This window comes from Emydura macquarii, unplaced genomic scaffold, assembly GCF_026122565.2.
Source record: "Emydura macquarii macquarii isolate MOO-44397 ecotype Brisbane River unplaced genomic scaffold, CSIRO-AGI_Emac_v2 contig_18, whole genome shotgun sequence".
Lineage (NCBI taxonomy): Eukaryota > Metazoa > Chordata > Testudines > Chelidae > Emydura > Emydura macquarii.
This window is the reverse complement of record NW_027130155.1, coordinates 2356915-2372918: the sequence shown is the minus strand read 5'-3', so window position 1 is coordinate 2372918 and position 16004 is coordinate 2356915. Positions and strand designations below refer to the sequence as shown.

General features: G+C 38.8%; 1 protein-coding gene across 1 annotated transcript; it reads right to left on the bottom strand.

The window, feature by feature from the left end:
• Positions 1 to 390: 390 nt before the first annotated feature.
• Positions 391 to 15549, bottom strand: CCNL1 (cyclin L1). The gene is made up of 11 exons (XM_067547896.1): positions 15132 to 15549; positions 14679 to 14753; positions 14275 to 14384; positions 7304 to 7424; positions 6840 to 6904; positions 5166 to 5265; positions 4897 to 5001; positions 4432 to 4573; positions 2783 to 2894; positions 2559 to 2657; positions 391 to 1461 (listed from the first exon to the last, which is right to left on the bottom strand). The coding sequence occupies exons 1-11, from the start codon at positions 15378 to 15380 to the stop codon at positions 1113 to 1115; spliced, it is 1527 nt and encodes a 508-aa protein (XP_067403997.1). The 5' UTR covers positions 15381 to 15549; the 3' UTR covers positions 391 to 1112.
• Positions 15550 to 16004: the final 455 nt, after the last annotated feature.

Below are 16004 nucleotides of genomic sequence, written 5' to 3'. Positions count from 1 at the left end.
ATACACATGTACACTATATCTCTATAGAACTGACTTTAAACTGTGTAACTTGCACAACAGCAATACTGACTTAGCAATATTGTATTAACTGCAACCCCATTCCCCCCTCCTTCCTGCCAAGCCCCCAAACTCCTCCTACTTGGCTCCTGCCAAGCCTCCTTAGTCTTGTTCTCCTAGTCTTGCCCACCCTGCTTCTCTCCCAGCAGCCAGACCCAGACAGCAACTAAAATCAGGCTGCTGACTGCACTCACTGGCTCTGGCCACTTCCTGCAAGCTGCTGCCACTGCCCAGATCTCACACCCTACACTGCTGTCCTGGCCCAGTGGAAGAGAGTATGGGGGCCGTGCTTCCAGAGCACATGCAGCACAAGCTCAAAGTGTCTGGAAAGTGGTTAGTCAGGCCATGGCATAACATGAGTATCGCTGTCCTATCCCAACACCCATTTCAAAAAAGATCTAGAACCTTCCCTTGACCAACTGGTAGGCTGGGACCCATCCAATGAGAAACAGCGCTACCCTGATGACACAGACAGTAAGAGATTCAGTTCTTTGTACATGCTCCATGTTTCAATATTTGAAATCTTATTTGAGGCAGCAACAGTGAAGGTGATAATTCAGTCTAAGAGAAAGCAGTTTGATTTGGTAATAATTAGAACAATTTAATAACATTCAGAGCAGTAAAAAACAGCGCTATATTTTATTTCTTGTAAAAATTTTTTACACATGCAGACTAAAACCAGTGTAAGAAAGTATCCACCATTGTTTAGACAAATAACTATACTTAAATATAAGCGTCTGCAATTGGCCTGTATAAAAATAAGGTACTTTTTTTAAACAGAAATGTGTTCTCCAGTTCTGATATTGATAAACAATACACAACTCTAATACATACAATTTAACCTGATCATTGTTTTCAATCGTTTGATACTGCTAAGGTATTTTATGTGCAAAAATTTAAACATAGTTCTTTCAAAGAAAAATGTCCTACATGTTTTAGAAAATTAGATGTTGAGCTTTAAATAAATCAAATCCTAATTAGTTTGTTCTCCAATCTCACAGTTCATACACTGTATTATATACAGATTTAGCTAACATCAGGTGCAGGTCCAAAACTTAGCGTCTGTGTCTGTTATGTCCTGAACGACTGCTACTATGGTGCTTGCCTTTATGGGATCTCTCAAATGAATGGGATCTTTCACGCCTGTCCCTGTGATGTCCCCGTTCATGCCTGTGTTTCTTGGCAGCATCGGAGTGATCCCTGGATTTACTCTGAGAACGTGAACGAGATTTTTTCCTTTTGTGACCATGTCTATTTGCACTCTTCAACTCATCCCTGCTGTGCTTGGCTTTTAGGTGTGGAGATCCATGATTATGATGTCTGTGAGGACTGCCACTGTGACTGCGGGACCTGCTTCTTGACCTTGAGCTGTATGTTCCTGAGAGACTCCTCCTATTATTGTAACTTACAAAAAAGTTAAGATTAGAATGTTTATATCTTTTTACACTGAAAATAAAACGTATACAACTGCATCAATTTTAAACAGAAGTTTTAAAAAAAGTCTAGACTGCAATAAGCATCAATCAACTACGGGGCAAAAGAGTCCTACTGTTAGATAAAGTACTTGGTTTAACAGTGTCCCCCAAACGTTTGAAAAGTGAGCCCCTCATCAAGAACAAAGCAACTCAACTCCATCTTCAACCCACTCAACTCAGTGGTACTGAAAGCTCAATATGAGCAACGATTTGAGCAGATAGTAGTTCTTACTAGACTTACTCTTTTACATGCTTTGGGTAATGAAATGTTAATGACATGTCAAGTAAATTTGATCATAGAGAACTGAAACAGTTCATATCCCTGAGTTATTGTTTAAGGCTCTTTACAAACTCCAGCAGACACTGCATTAGGTAAAAAACACTGCTACAAAGTTTTCTTTGCAACAATAGCTAGAGATTTGTACATGGGTTCAACTCCTAGCAGTTGAACCAACAATAAATGGGTATCTACAGAACACAATTTGATCCCTAAAACTGTACATTTAAACGGCTAGCATTTGAACATCTATGTTCCTTAATGTGGATCTTACACACTTCAAATATACGGGAAGAAGCTGCAAACACGCATTTAAAGTTTTAAAAGGTAGTGCTGCATAGGGAACTTAATTTCTTATAGCACTTTCATTACAGTTTAGCTGTGACAGCTATTCCCATAGCTTTAAGGGGAGTACTTAAATATGAGAATTTTCTTAAAGTTGAAACTTTGGTGCAAATGATAGTTTTCAAATTAAAGCTGTAAGAGAACCTTATCCTCTGTCATAGTTGAGTTTTGGTATCAGTTTCTTACTCTTAAATATGTATCTATGTTCTTAAACTACTGGTTTTCATTCACTGCCATGTACATTTGAATATCTATTGTATATCAGTACAACTGTGTTAACTTTAATAGTTTACTAACATCAATCTCTCTATGGTAAGACCATCTATCTACTAGATGGAATGGCATTTTGAATTATCCTCTTCAAACAAGTAATTTAGTAAATCAAAAAGTACTATTTTACTTACTGTCTCCTAGGAGTATGAGATCTAGACCGTGACTTGGTTCTTGACCTTGATCTACTAGCACTTCTGCTGCTTCTACTTCTCTTGCTTTCTTTCCTCATGCTTAAATTAAAAAAAAATAATTAGTTAGCAAGAGCAAATTATTTTCATGAAACTAGAAGGCAAAGACCAACTTGAAAGTGCCTGACTGAAGTTTGGCTAGCTTAAAAAGACAGAATTTTACCTACCCATTGTAAGGGCTCTTTGAAGCTAGTTGCCTTTCTTCTGGTTCTTTTTTAATAGTTTTGGCATTCACAGATACTGGTGTTTTCTCCTCAGTTTTCATTTCTCTTGGGGAAGCTAAGAATTAGAGTAAACAATTCAAAGTTAAGATATTATATACTAGCAGCAGAATTTGCCATCAAGGGACTCTTTTGGGGGGTACATTTTATGCTAGTGTTAACTCGATAGCAGTGCTAACTAGAAACTTTTAATGCTGACTGCTTCTCTTCCTCTTTCAATTTAGTAGCTGCTCCTGTAAGTGAACATATTACATTAAAGACACCAATAGCCTGTAAGCCATAAGATGACAAATACATATACCTTGGGCAGAAGGATTAATGCATTTTTTCTTTAAAGATGCATCTGTGTAATATGCAGAGATTATGAAACAAGACAAAGTATATCTCCATCAATACAGTAATACCCTGCTTTAACTCACTCCCCTCCCACATTCCTCCTCTTAGAACCCTGGGAAAATAGATGGCCCTTGCAGCTTGTCCTGAAGTCAGAATTAGGCTGTTGGACCAAAATTAGGGAGTCCCCAGAATGTTGCATTCACCACTTCAAAGAACTTCGAAAGTTCAATCACATTGCTAGTTCTCAAAGAATAGCTGTTAATTTTGTTTTTCATCTTTCAAAGGAAGGAAGATTTCGTTTGTGTATTTGCTTTATTCTTCAGATAATGTATTGCCATCATTTATTATGTTTGTATGTTGCCTAGCATAGCAGTGTCCAACCTAGCTGTGGCCTTTAAGTGCTACTGCAATTTAAGTGTTAAAAATTGCACTGCAAGAGAGATCTACTGGCAAACAATGTTAAGACTTGCATTTTTTTAAACTGACAGATCCCTTTAAAGTTCCTTTAATTAGTGGCTGGACTGGTGTGGTCTGTTAAATGTACAAAACTAAAGCTATGTTCTGTGCACTGTGACTGTTCTATATTATTGCCAAGATAGCACTGCTACTGGAACTTCAAGTTCTGCATTTCTGAATTGTTCACAATTCACAGCTTTGAACTGCAGTGGTCCTACTGTACCTTAGATTAATAAACACATATAGAAAGTTATTTCTAAAACTTGCCTTTAAAACTACCTCACACAAAGAAAATGAGGAGCAAACGCCTCTCTTAAACGAGTTGTGCCATGTCAAGTGACTAGATTTCAAGTTAGCCATGTCACTTTAAGCATTCCATTATACTTCAGAAACACTGGCATCTGAAAATCCCACTTACTCAAACAAGCCATAAATACATGCTTTCAATATTTATCCTAAACTTCCGGAGTGAAGATATAGTGATGCATACGCTGAATGTGCACCACAGAGTGGCATTAACCAAATGTATGACATAATGCACATTCACCTGATATTGCAGTTTTTCTTCAGCATCACATTACGGCAGGTTGCCAATAACTGGTTCCAATGAAAATCCAGTAACCAAAAAGTAATTCAATTTTATCCTTTAGCTTTAACCATAGAAGTCTTATATAACTTCACAACTCAATGAAGAATGACAAACTTTACATCTCATTCCATCTACTGTATCAAGATATAGAATCAGAAGAGATTCTTATATATAGACATCATTCTGCAGAATTGTTCCTTACACTGTAACTTACATGGTTTGGAAGCAGGAGAAAAACCACCCAATGTTGAAAGAGCTGGAGTACCATCAGGGTTTAATCCTTTTGCTTTTAGTTTAGCTTCCTGTAATGCCATTTTTCTCTTTTCTACTTCTTTATCCAGCAATTCATAATTAGGCTGTTTAAGAAAGGAACATGTGCTGTCAAGAATTTGAACCAAGATTACTTTAGCCAACAGAAGTTCTTATACTGCAGTCATCATTATTGTATCTGATCCCCCATTCACTAAGCAACATGGCTAACATCCATCACATGTGGTTCAGTTTGCTCGCTCATCCTTTTCCCCAAGGAAGGTATGGTAAGGGGCAGAGGAGCTTTTTGTTCTCGTAAGGCTTTTTTTCATTGTAACACGTATGCAGATTGTTAACACACCATCATATACACCCTACTTGGTGCTGCTAGCTTTATCTTCATTAAAGTTAATTCTTAAAACGGAGTTACCTTTTTCCTAGTATACAGCTTAAGAGTTGTTATACATATCTCCTGAATCTCATCTTCTGTGGAGCCAAAGAGTACAAACCAATGAGGTCGGGTAGGCAGTGGAATCTAAAAGACAAAATTAAGCCTTAATATATAAAGACTATAGAAATCTGACCTTTAATATCTTTACAGATATTTTCCGGGAACAAAAACAAGAAGTTAACTATTTACTAGTAATGAATATACCAATCCCAAGCGATTAAATAACACATTACAAAAAACACACTTACCTGAAGAGCTCTAGCAGCAAGATAAATACAAGCACATGCTATTGTCTCTGGTTGAAAACGAACGAACACATTAGTTCGAAGACTGTCATTCATGTAATTCCTAAAAAAAAAGTTATTACAAGTTTGCCTCAGGTTTGCTTATTCCTTTTAGTTAAAAAAAAAATAAATAAAAAAAATTGGAGACTCAATCTACTTTATTATTTTTTCTATAACTTACATATTTTTATTGCCTTGTTTTTCTAGTCTTAATACTACCACCACTGTAGTTTTAAAGGCTTTAACATTTTGAATTTGTTGCTTCAGTTTTGTAACATCAAAATATGCACCATTGTTATTGCTCTGAAGACTCAATGCAAGAACTATTTCTCACGTAGAAACAGAACTCTCTGAATCTCCCTCACCAAATGAGGAATGTTTGCAAATGTTATGGTTAAAACTGATTATTTCCAGATATTTTAGGATATTCTATGAAGTGTCCATCAAGCTAAATTTTACCAAAGTCCAAAGAATAGTTTGTCCAGCTATATGACTGGCCAAGCATGGTTTTTTTAATAGGTGTTTGTTTTCACTTAAGCAATGAAAGCCCTCAACCCAAAAGAGTAAATCCTTTCTTGTCTGAAACTCAAGTGTGTAAGAGCTGCTGTACTTTTATACCCACCATTATCAGGTAGCTATAGTTATGACCAATAAAGTTTGTGAAATGTTATACATAATAGGCCAGTTCTACATCAACTTTATTTGTTGTTTTGTAAGCAGATAATCTCAGTTGCTTGCCCTGTGTCAAACAAACATTTATCCTTGTGTTGAATAAAGTTAAAAATAACTACATCTTCCAATAATCATTAGGATTGGTTACTACAAATTGCATAGTTTACTTCCCACTCACCAAATTAAAGCACTTTTCCTCCTACCAAGCTAGCATAGCAACGTACTGTTATGCCAATGACTTCTGAACTACAGAGACACCTCTAAAAATTCATAACACGTGAATTACATAGGTTAACAGCACAACCGATCACCAGTGATTTATATAAAATGGTGCCCAATGTGCAATTTCTAAATACTACGGTAAATATGAGCATGCTGCTTTCACTTTAACTTTGTAAGCCAAATTTAGTTAAATTATAAAGTCAACTGAATTCACATTGGTTGAAACTACTCAATCCAAAACATGTCCATGTGCCCTTTAGATACACTAAAGTACCATAGCTAGGCAACAATATACATTTAGAAACATGTTGAACAGTTACTTCTAGAAGCAAATATACAAATCCTTTTGACACCCGGACAGAACTAGAAGATGCTGCCAGATGGATATGGACCACTTCAGTGAATCTCGGATGAGAGCTTGCACTGGATTGACTGGAGAGAAGGGCAGCCAACCAGGCCATCCCCAGGTGAGCTGTGGTGCAGAGGGCAGAGTTCTATGACTTACCATCATGGACTACCCTTTAATTAAAGAGTAGAAAAAAGAACAAAGTTAAATTGAGTTCTCCATTAAAATAAGTTAATCAAACCATGAAAATAGTAAGCAGAAACAGCATTAAATGCACCGTGAAGTGTGTATATTTTAATCTAGTAACTTACAGCTCAATGCTTTGCATATGGGACATCAAGCTTGTTATTTCTGCTACTATTTTCCTGGCTAGGAGAAATGGAAAAGAATAAACTTACCAGGCTGTCTGAACCAGGGTTTGATTACGTTCACATTCTAAGACTTGTAAATACATAACAATGATCTGAGGGATAAGAGAAAAACTCAACTTTAACACGAGGAAAAGGGATAGATTCATGTTTTTAGTAAAATAAACAGTGTTCTTATATTTTTATGTAGGGGTATTCTACTTCCATCCCAGAAAGTAGGCTGTAAACCCACAGACATCTAATCCAATCAGATTCTTGTCCTCCACTGAGACATATTCCCATTTTACAGCCTTTACATATGACTGTCACCTGTGTCACAGTGTGGGCAAGTGATTTCTACCAAGGCCAACAGCAAGCTATTAATCGGCCAAAAGAGGGGTGTGGAAGAGAAACTCCAGGTCACTTCCAAACCTGCATTTCTTCTACTACAGCTCACAAAGATGCTGTCAAGGGAGCGCAATATGTTCAAGTATAGATTTCATTTGACAACTCACCTTATGTGGATGCTTGACATGAACACAAAATCCCAACTCCTTCAGTACCCTTCTTTCTGCTTTGATTACTTGATTTTTGGTGTTTATGTAGTTCTGATCAAGTATCAAGGGGCTTGGAGTCCTATAGTTTGTAAGAAATAAAATCAAAACTGTTTTGCATATCCTGAATAGTTGCATCTCTGTTTTCCCTTCCAACCAACTAATGGCAACAGAAACCAGTTTTAAACTCCTGCAAGCAAGTTTAAGCGTTAATCTTGTGCTGTCCAAGTTTAAACTAGTTTAGTTTTAACCTGTAACTTCTGTAGCTTAGCTATAGCTCTCTGATTGTGGCTAAACTAAGACTGTCATCTTGCTAATATTACTCCTTCGTTGCTGACTGTGCAAACTGTCTTCCAGTTTGGGACAAAAATAATGTGATTTACAATTTATAATGCAAATTTCACTGGCACCTAGGCTATAGACATTTGAAAATGAGCAATCAAAATAAGCTGAATTCACTAATCCTCATTACCTCTAGCAAAATCCTTGTTTAACTATTTAAGTGCTTTTTATCAGCTATTACTAAGTTTAATTTAAGCAACTTAATGTTTTATTATACTGGAATTGCCTAAGCATGGGATAAAGTGAAGAGTTTATATCAAAACTTGAAAGAAAACAAGTGTGCCAAGATATAATTTTTTAAAAAGGAAAAAAAATTATCAAGTGAGCTTCAGAAGAGACCACCAGTGATCTCTGAGCAAAGAGGACTCCCAAAATTAACACTATGGGGCATTCTATTATGCAAAGCACCACACCGAGACAGGAACAACCCTCCTGAATACTGAGCTATTTATTAGTGAACTGCACCCATTAGCTTTTCTATTTCAAACATTTGCAAGACAAGAACTCTACACACAGAAAGATGCACAAACCTGGTATGTCAAACAATTTCCAATCCTCCCTCTCCCCAACTCTGCAATACATTTTTAATTACCTAAACACTATACAAAGTATAGAAAACCAAAACTGCACAGGAGCTAATTACTGCATAGTACAGCACTTGAGCAACATATCCTATTCAATGAATTCCTCCTTTTTGTCTAGGCTTTTGCTTCCTTACTCATCTATGTCTACATTTTTTCTTTATACTGTCAATTTAGCTTATAAGCTCTTAAAAGCAAGGATCTGCCTTATATGCCTGTGAAGTGCCCAGCATATTATGGGTGCTATACAAGTCAAAGGACAACTGCGTATCCCCCTCAGTAACTAATCATACTGAAAAAAAAGTTAATCAATCAAATTTCATTATGAATCTAAGTTATCTCCAGCATTCACAGCAAAACCTTTCTACAATATTAGTTTAACTGCAGAGAGACAATATCAACCAATACAGAAAGACTGCAGATGTAATTCAGCATAACAAACATGGTATGTGGTTCCTTACACCACCTCTTTTGGAGACCATACAGGTTCTGCAAGACACTCACCTCTTCCCTGAGGCAGCTGGACCACTGAGAGAAACAATTCATTGTCTAGCTCCCTCCTGCTGGCAGGATAGGGACAAATATCACAAGGGCAATTTTGGAATGCCATTCATGTTTGGATTCAATTTGGGAGTGCACTGAATTACTGATTCCATAACAGTTCAAAACTTGTCATTAAATTGCATTTTACTGATGTAGATAACTACAGAAATCCCAAAGAATGTCTATTAAAAAATTGCTTGTCAGAGTTTGAAGGATACAACAATCTACTTTGCTAAGATGACATTACATTGTTTAAACACTAGAGCATAGTCACCCATGTCTTAACCAAGGGTAACTAGTTTATGAGCCATTGTTTGACTCACTCCCTCCCTCCAAGTCTACTAATGTTTTTTTTTAAAGTGAAGCTGAATCAGTCCTATCTTAATTTGGTATAGCAATCACATATTTAAGATCATCATCATGTACTTAAGGTAAAATGCAACAAGTTACCAATTCTGGAAACAGTAATATGAATCTTCTCTAGGGACAGAAGTACCCGGGGATGGGTGATTATGCTATCATGCTTATTAAATCTGCTATTTCTTTCCCACAGGGAAGTAAATATTTGACAATGACTTATCTAGTAAGTACAGACTATATGCAGCTTATTCCACTTCAGTTACTATAAAAGTCACAACCCAGTTATCAAAATAACTGTCCTTACTTTTTGGAGGGAATAATTGCTGAAGGAGGAATTTTCAAAGAACTATTAGGTCAGCAGAGATTCAATGCCTTCTGATGCCTTAAAATATGCTCAAACTGCCATCCTAACCGCTTACGGGGGGATTTTAGATATATTCTAACCAGCTTATTTACAATATTTAAGGTAGGCTTATTCTAAAGTCTAGTTAGAGAATTTCAGAGATATTAATAAAATATAATAGCAAAGTTATTACTAAGTCTAAAAAACAAAATATTAGCAAAACCACTATTTTCAAGGCAAAAACTATTAGTTTAGTGGCACCTTTTCAATTCCTCTTCTTCTTAGTAACATGTTATTTTGCGATACGTGACAAAGAAACAGCTAACTGAAGCAATTAAGTCCACAAAAGTCAGGATCCAGTCTGAACTTTTATATAGGCCTACTATAGACATTTGTAACAGTAGTTCACATTACAATCATTATTTCCTCCCTTCCATTAATCTCTGCAAAAGCCTATATTAATTCGTGATAAACTACGTAAGAAACTCCACCTCACAACGCTATCCAGACATATAACCACAATAAAGATTAGAAAGTAGTTATAAAGTACTCCATATTAGTAATGTGATTTTTAGAGGTGCAGGGTATTTACAGTACTTGAGCAAGAGGTTCTCAGCACCACAGTGACGGGCAAGGGATGCTGATCAAGCCATTAAAGGATGACTATTTTACTCAGTTGCCCAGACGCACACTATGCTCATCAGGGTCATCAGTTTTATGGTACTACTCTCCTCACAAAGAATGCAGAGAAAGAACTTAAATTCATAGCATCTAGATGGCATTACAAGGAATTGAAAACTCATGATGTGCAATTTGGGATTTATCTATTTTAATCACAAAAATGATTCTGCGTAGGACATCTTCATTGTGCCTTACTGGTGGCAGAAATCAAATCTTAAATTTTAAAACTAATAGAAAGAATAATTAGGAATTTACACCATTCATCAAAATTGTATGTTAGGTGTAGATTAAGAAGTTTAGGGCTATCTGCTGGTTAGAGGAAAGAAAAAGTTTGCCACTGCTTCTGCCCGCAAATGCCCTAGGCCATAAGGATTTTTATTTTGCTCAACACTCTGAATTGCTATTTTGATGCTGGTCTGAAAAAGGGGTGAGGGAGAAAAACCAAGTGCTGCAAGGACTATTGAGATGTCTACCCTACTTATGCATCATAAGCACTACCCAAATCAGCTTTCAGATTCTCTCCCAGAACACTGCACCCAATAGTCTAACCTTACAGTACCATCATTACAGTTAAAGCGCCAAGCTTAGAAAAGTACGCACAACTTAGAGCTACTGGCCATAACCTAGATAGCCTATTTAACATTAAAGGTTAGTCATAAAACAATCTAAAACTATGACTAGTGAACCAGGCCATGAAGTGTTGATGTTTTGTAATACTAATCATTGAACAAACTGCCAAAAGTGCAGTCTTTTCTATCTTCTACCCACTCCTAATTGGAATCATCAGCTCGATACAGACACACAAGAACATTTTTTCTGCTTCCATTAGAAAGTATATGGATAAGATGTGTTGAGGATGAAAGAAAACAAACCCTACATTTTTAATATTTGTAAGCAACATTAAAATACCTGACACCACAGATGTGATCCACTCAGGCTTTCACTGCAACTGAAAGATCCTGAAATCTGTCACATTATTTAATGTGACAAAAGAAAGAAGAGTTCTATTTTGTCTGATAGTCTAACTGAATATAAACACTACTGGCTTCAAGGCTTGCACATTACAAGGCAACAACATGAAGTTATTTCACTGATGTAGTGAAAACAGTAGCTTCGTAAAATGCTTTCCTTAAATCAGTTTATAGACTAAACGGATGTCAAAGGAGGAGTTGGTGCTTACAGCCCTATATGGACTTTCAGCTCCGAATGTTTAACGTACACAGTTAGCAAAAACCAAGGGCTATAGCCCCCCCATCAACTTCTACTTATGTTCCACATGCTAAACATGGTTCAACACATGCAATCAAGTATGTTTTCAGATACTACAGCAGAACAAGTTCTTAGTGTGCTTATATGAAAAACAAGCTTTGATTTTCATATTATAGGCAGGCTTATTCATGCACACGATTATTGTACATAAAATTCTCTATGGCATATGGTCACAGTGAGAATACAACAGAAGCATTTGTCAAAAACTACATTTAGCCCTGTGCCTTCTACCTAGAAGTGACCTACTTAGATGGCCACATGCTCTGTATAAGCTTATAATATTAGAATTCAGGAATCTGAGCCCCAACCATGCAAACAAATGCACAAGAGGGGTACATAATTTTAAGCACAAAAGTGTGCGTGTGCGGGGTCAGGGCCATTTTTGTATTCTTGAACAATTACGTTTATATTATCAGAAAGTTTGCATTAGAAATCAGTGTCTGAAGGATATAAAGAATGAATCTTTTACTGCTTCAATATACTTTTAGAAATCAAAGTTTTAGTACTTTACAGATAACAATATGAAATATGTTATAGCAATATGAAAACTAAGTGTAACATAACTAGATTGTTTCAATTCTGTGTGTGTCATGATGTGAGAAAAAATTCTAAATACAGCCTAATTGTGTGCTTCCAAAAAAATGTAAACTAATATACTAAAACCTGGACAGCAAAGAAAAAAGCTTATAACAAGATACAGGAGGAGTTCTTCCAAATGGTTCACCAGCGGCCAACCTGTTAGTCCCCCGATTCCAGTGACCTATTCTCAGAGCACTGGCTTCTCCTTGGGGATTTTCGATACTTCACTCACTGTTGCCATGACGACAGCTTCATCTCTATGTACCACTCCACATCACCCAGGCTTTGGTAAATGTAGCTGGTCGCTGTATAGTCGGTTGCAAGGGAAAAAAGAGCTGAAGTTAATAACGTGTACAGATTATATATTAGTAAGCTTGTAAAAAGTACAGAAAAATGTTTATATCCAGCTTGTTTTAGAAAAGCAAGCCTTTGTCAGACTTAGACATTTTAAGATTAATTTCATGCAGATTCATTTCTCAGAATCTTAAGGCAATAATACCCATTTCTCTATAAGTGAATTAACAAATGGGTCAGTAAGTGATCTTGGTCTCTTAAGGCATGATGCATTGTAGATATCATTTAACATGCGTAAATGATATTGATTTGGAACAGTCTATCTAGAAAAAATTTTATAAGTAAATTTCAGTCTCTCTGATCCTTCAAACAGCATATAGAATAATTCAGTTTTATTCTCATAGCGGAGAAAAGCATTTTTATATCACCAATTAACCTTTAATCTCTGGTTCAAAGTTAAGACATTAAGTGAACCAGTTATAGTAATCAAATAAGCAGATTCCTTTGTAATTATGGTAAATGGTAGTCTTCGAGAGATTATTCCATAGAATCCAAATTCAAAATAATTTTGCAGAATTATCCCAGTGCCAACAAGTACAAGAACTCATTAGTTCCCTATTTTAAAAACTAGGTTCTATTCAAATCAGACATGGGAGTCATTATTTCTTTTACTAAAACTGACTTGAAGAGGTAAGCATGTGGCAATAAAAGAAAAAAGGTTTAAAATACAATGCACAAATAAAGCCAGTTTAAGTAATGAATATATTAAATAAATCAATCGTAAATGCAACTAATTTCCCTAAAATGTTTCTATTCTATTCCTTCAAAAAATTTAAGTTGAAGAATTTTTTTCTTTAAATTCCCCTTTTGTCTGACAAGACACGGGACAGAATACTTTTATTTTTAACAACTAGAAAAGAGAGCCCTTCAGAGCTTTAACGTACTCTCTCTTTCAACATAGTCAAAACAACTAGTTACGTTTATAGAGAGAAACAAGATGGGTGAAGTAATAACTGAAACGGCTTTGTGAACACCAGCAGAAAGTCTGCATTACTACTTAAAAGCCAGGTCTAAACACTGCCTTATTGTGAAATATTTACTCAGCATTCCTCCCCTTCCTTGCTCTCTCTTTAACCTATTTATGTAACCTTGCTTTACTCTTAGAAAGCCAAAAATTAAGCACTCAACCGAAAAGAGCACTACAAACTAAAAGCAGAATCACCACAGAACCACACATAGATTGGATAAGTTAATTTAAGTTTCAGTTTTCCTGAGTTGCAAGATCACTGTATCATTAAAATACCTGTTTCTGTAATCACAGGTGCACTCTGCTTCCTACATTCCTTGATGTGTCATTAAAGCTCCATATGCTGTAGACCAAATCATACTTTCTACTGTTACTTGTGCTTTTTCTCAGCACAAATACTGTTATGCTTGTAACTTGCCACTATTCAGGCTTCAGTCTATTTTACTGTCTTCTGTAGCCAAGTATAAAGAACGTTATTCTGCCAAGATGTCACTAAGAGAGACTTACTACCAAATCATTTTATTTACACAAAGCACTTATAACAAACTTACACTGATCAAAACAAGAATACAAAACCATCTGCCAGCTAACCAAACTTCTGCCTGAGACTTCCTTTCAGAAACTCAAAGACCCCCAATTCAATTAGACAGACAGACTTTACGTTGAAACCAATACTCAGACTTACAGCTATATGAATCATGCTTTCAGAGCCATATATTTTTATTTTTGCCAAATCATCAGTCACATTGACGGAGACCAGCTGCAGAAGCATTAATGTGTATGTAATAGCCAATGATCACTCCCTTCTCAATAGTGTTGGACCTAGTCTGGAAGAACATCATATTGGTTTGATAAATCAGGTGTACATTACAGTGATAGTGGGTGGATACACTGAAAATGGAGCTAGCCTTACCTTTTTGCTCTTAACTGGCGCAAATGATGAAAGACATTTATCACATCTCTTATACGACGAGGTGCTTCTTCAATTTTGGAAGCAAGGTTGATGCAGGCCATAGCAACAATCTGAAAAGAAGCCCATTTCCATGAGAAGGAGATTCATACATCCAATTAGCCAGGTTAAACAATCAGATGGAGGAGCCACTTCCTAAAGGCTGAAAAACCAGGCTTTACCAAAACCACTTCCCCGAGGAAGCGCAGGGAGGGCCTAGGGCAGGGCTAGTGCTCGCCCGCACCTCCCGTGCAGATGGGAGCCACGACAGAACCCCCGGTGAGACTAGGCGAAAGTCTCAAGCAGCCCGCGCCCCTACCCCACCCGACTGCCCGCGCCCGGCCCGGCCGCTCCGCCCCGGCTCTCACCTCGAAGTTGTGTTTGACGAAGGACTTGGAGTAGAAGAAGCGGTGAAACAGCACCTGCCCCGTCGCCATCGCCACCTGCGAACACAAACCCCCGCGAAGGGAGATGAGCCGGCTGTCAGCGGAACTGGGCAGGAGCGGAGCCGGCTCAGCCCTCCCCCACTCCCCCCGCGCACGAAGAGCCGGCTCCGTCACCAGGCCGCCGCCGCCGCCATTTTGTGTCAAGTACCCGGCTGGCGCCGTCCCCCCCTCCGACCTCCACATACGCCGCCCGCCCGCCCGCCTCGCCACAATGGCGTCGCCCCCCCCCCTCTCCGCGGGATACGCCGCGCAGTGAACCTCCGAGGCTAAGGCCGCATCACCCCCCGAAACCCGGCCTGAGGCCGAAGGGGCGCGCAGAATCCCCTCCCGCCGCCCAGCCCCGGGGGGAAAGAGCGCTCCGGGCCCGGCATTCACCTGCGGCAGGCGGAGGAGGATGCCGGCCGCCTGGATGAGTTCGCAGCCCAGGATGCGCAGGTCGGTCTCGCTGTGCAGGTCCAGGCCGTCCTGCATGGAGGGGGTGGGCGAGAGCCGCTCCTCGGGGATGAGCGAGTGGTCGATAGTGAGCGACACCTCCGAGTACAGCCGGTCCCCGATGAGGATGCCCGGGGGCGCTGGGGCCGAAGGAGCGGCGGCGGGAGCAGGTTGGGTCGCAACAGAGGCCATGATCGCTGAGCGCAGAACCTACCACACCCGGAGCTGGCCACGCAGAGAATAACCCGGCGGGCCCGGCCCGGCAGGGACGCAGCACACCGCAGCAGCGGCGCCTCCGCGCGATGCGCGCTGGGAAAAGAGTCCCGCGGCCGTCTCGCTTGCGCAGTTGGGCCGCGCATATCGCCTCGGCGTCGTGGTGACGTGTTCGGGACGCATTAGGGTCTTAGTACCCTGGGGGAGGGGGGGAGGTAGAGTGAGCTCGCGGCCTTCGCGTGCGTAGAGAGCAAAGGCCCTTAGCTATACCGAGGTGATCTGTAGGTAGACCAGGCCTAAGCCTCACCCCAGTGACAGTGTCATCATTTAATGATTGCCAGGCCAAAAAGTCTATGTATGAAAGTTAAGATTGTGTCAGTATTTCAATTAGCCTTTTTGTAGGGACGGAGTAGGGGAAAAATAGAATTCACTCGTGTGAATTAGAAGTCTTTTCTAAAACCCACCATTTGAATATTGATATGTATCGCTGGTTTTGTTAATAAAGATACCAATGTCACCTACTTTGCAGTAGTGTACAGTGTATACAAGTGTGCTAGTATTAGTGTACTAGTGTAAGGTGCTCACCCTCGGGCTTGCAGATTT

Excerpts from the sequence above, each read along its gene's own strand:
- CCNL1 (XM_067547896.1), bottom strand. The coding sequence starts at position 15,380 with ATGGCCTCTGTTGCGACCCAACCTGCTCCCGCCGCCGCTCCTTCGGCC. Across the intron at positions 5,266-6,839 it reads ACCCTGGTTCAGACAGCCTG|GAATTACATGAATGACAGTC; the intron begins GTAAGTTTATTC and ends CTTTTTTTTTAG. Across the intron at positions 4,574-4,896 it reads AGCTGTATACTAGGAAAAAG|CCTAATTATGAATTGCTGGA; the intron begins GTAACTCCGTTT and ends TTTCTTAAACAG.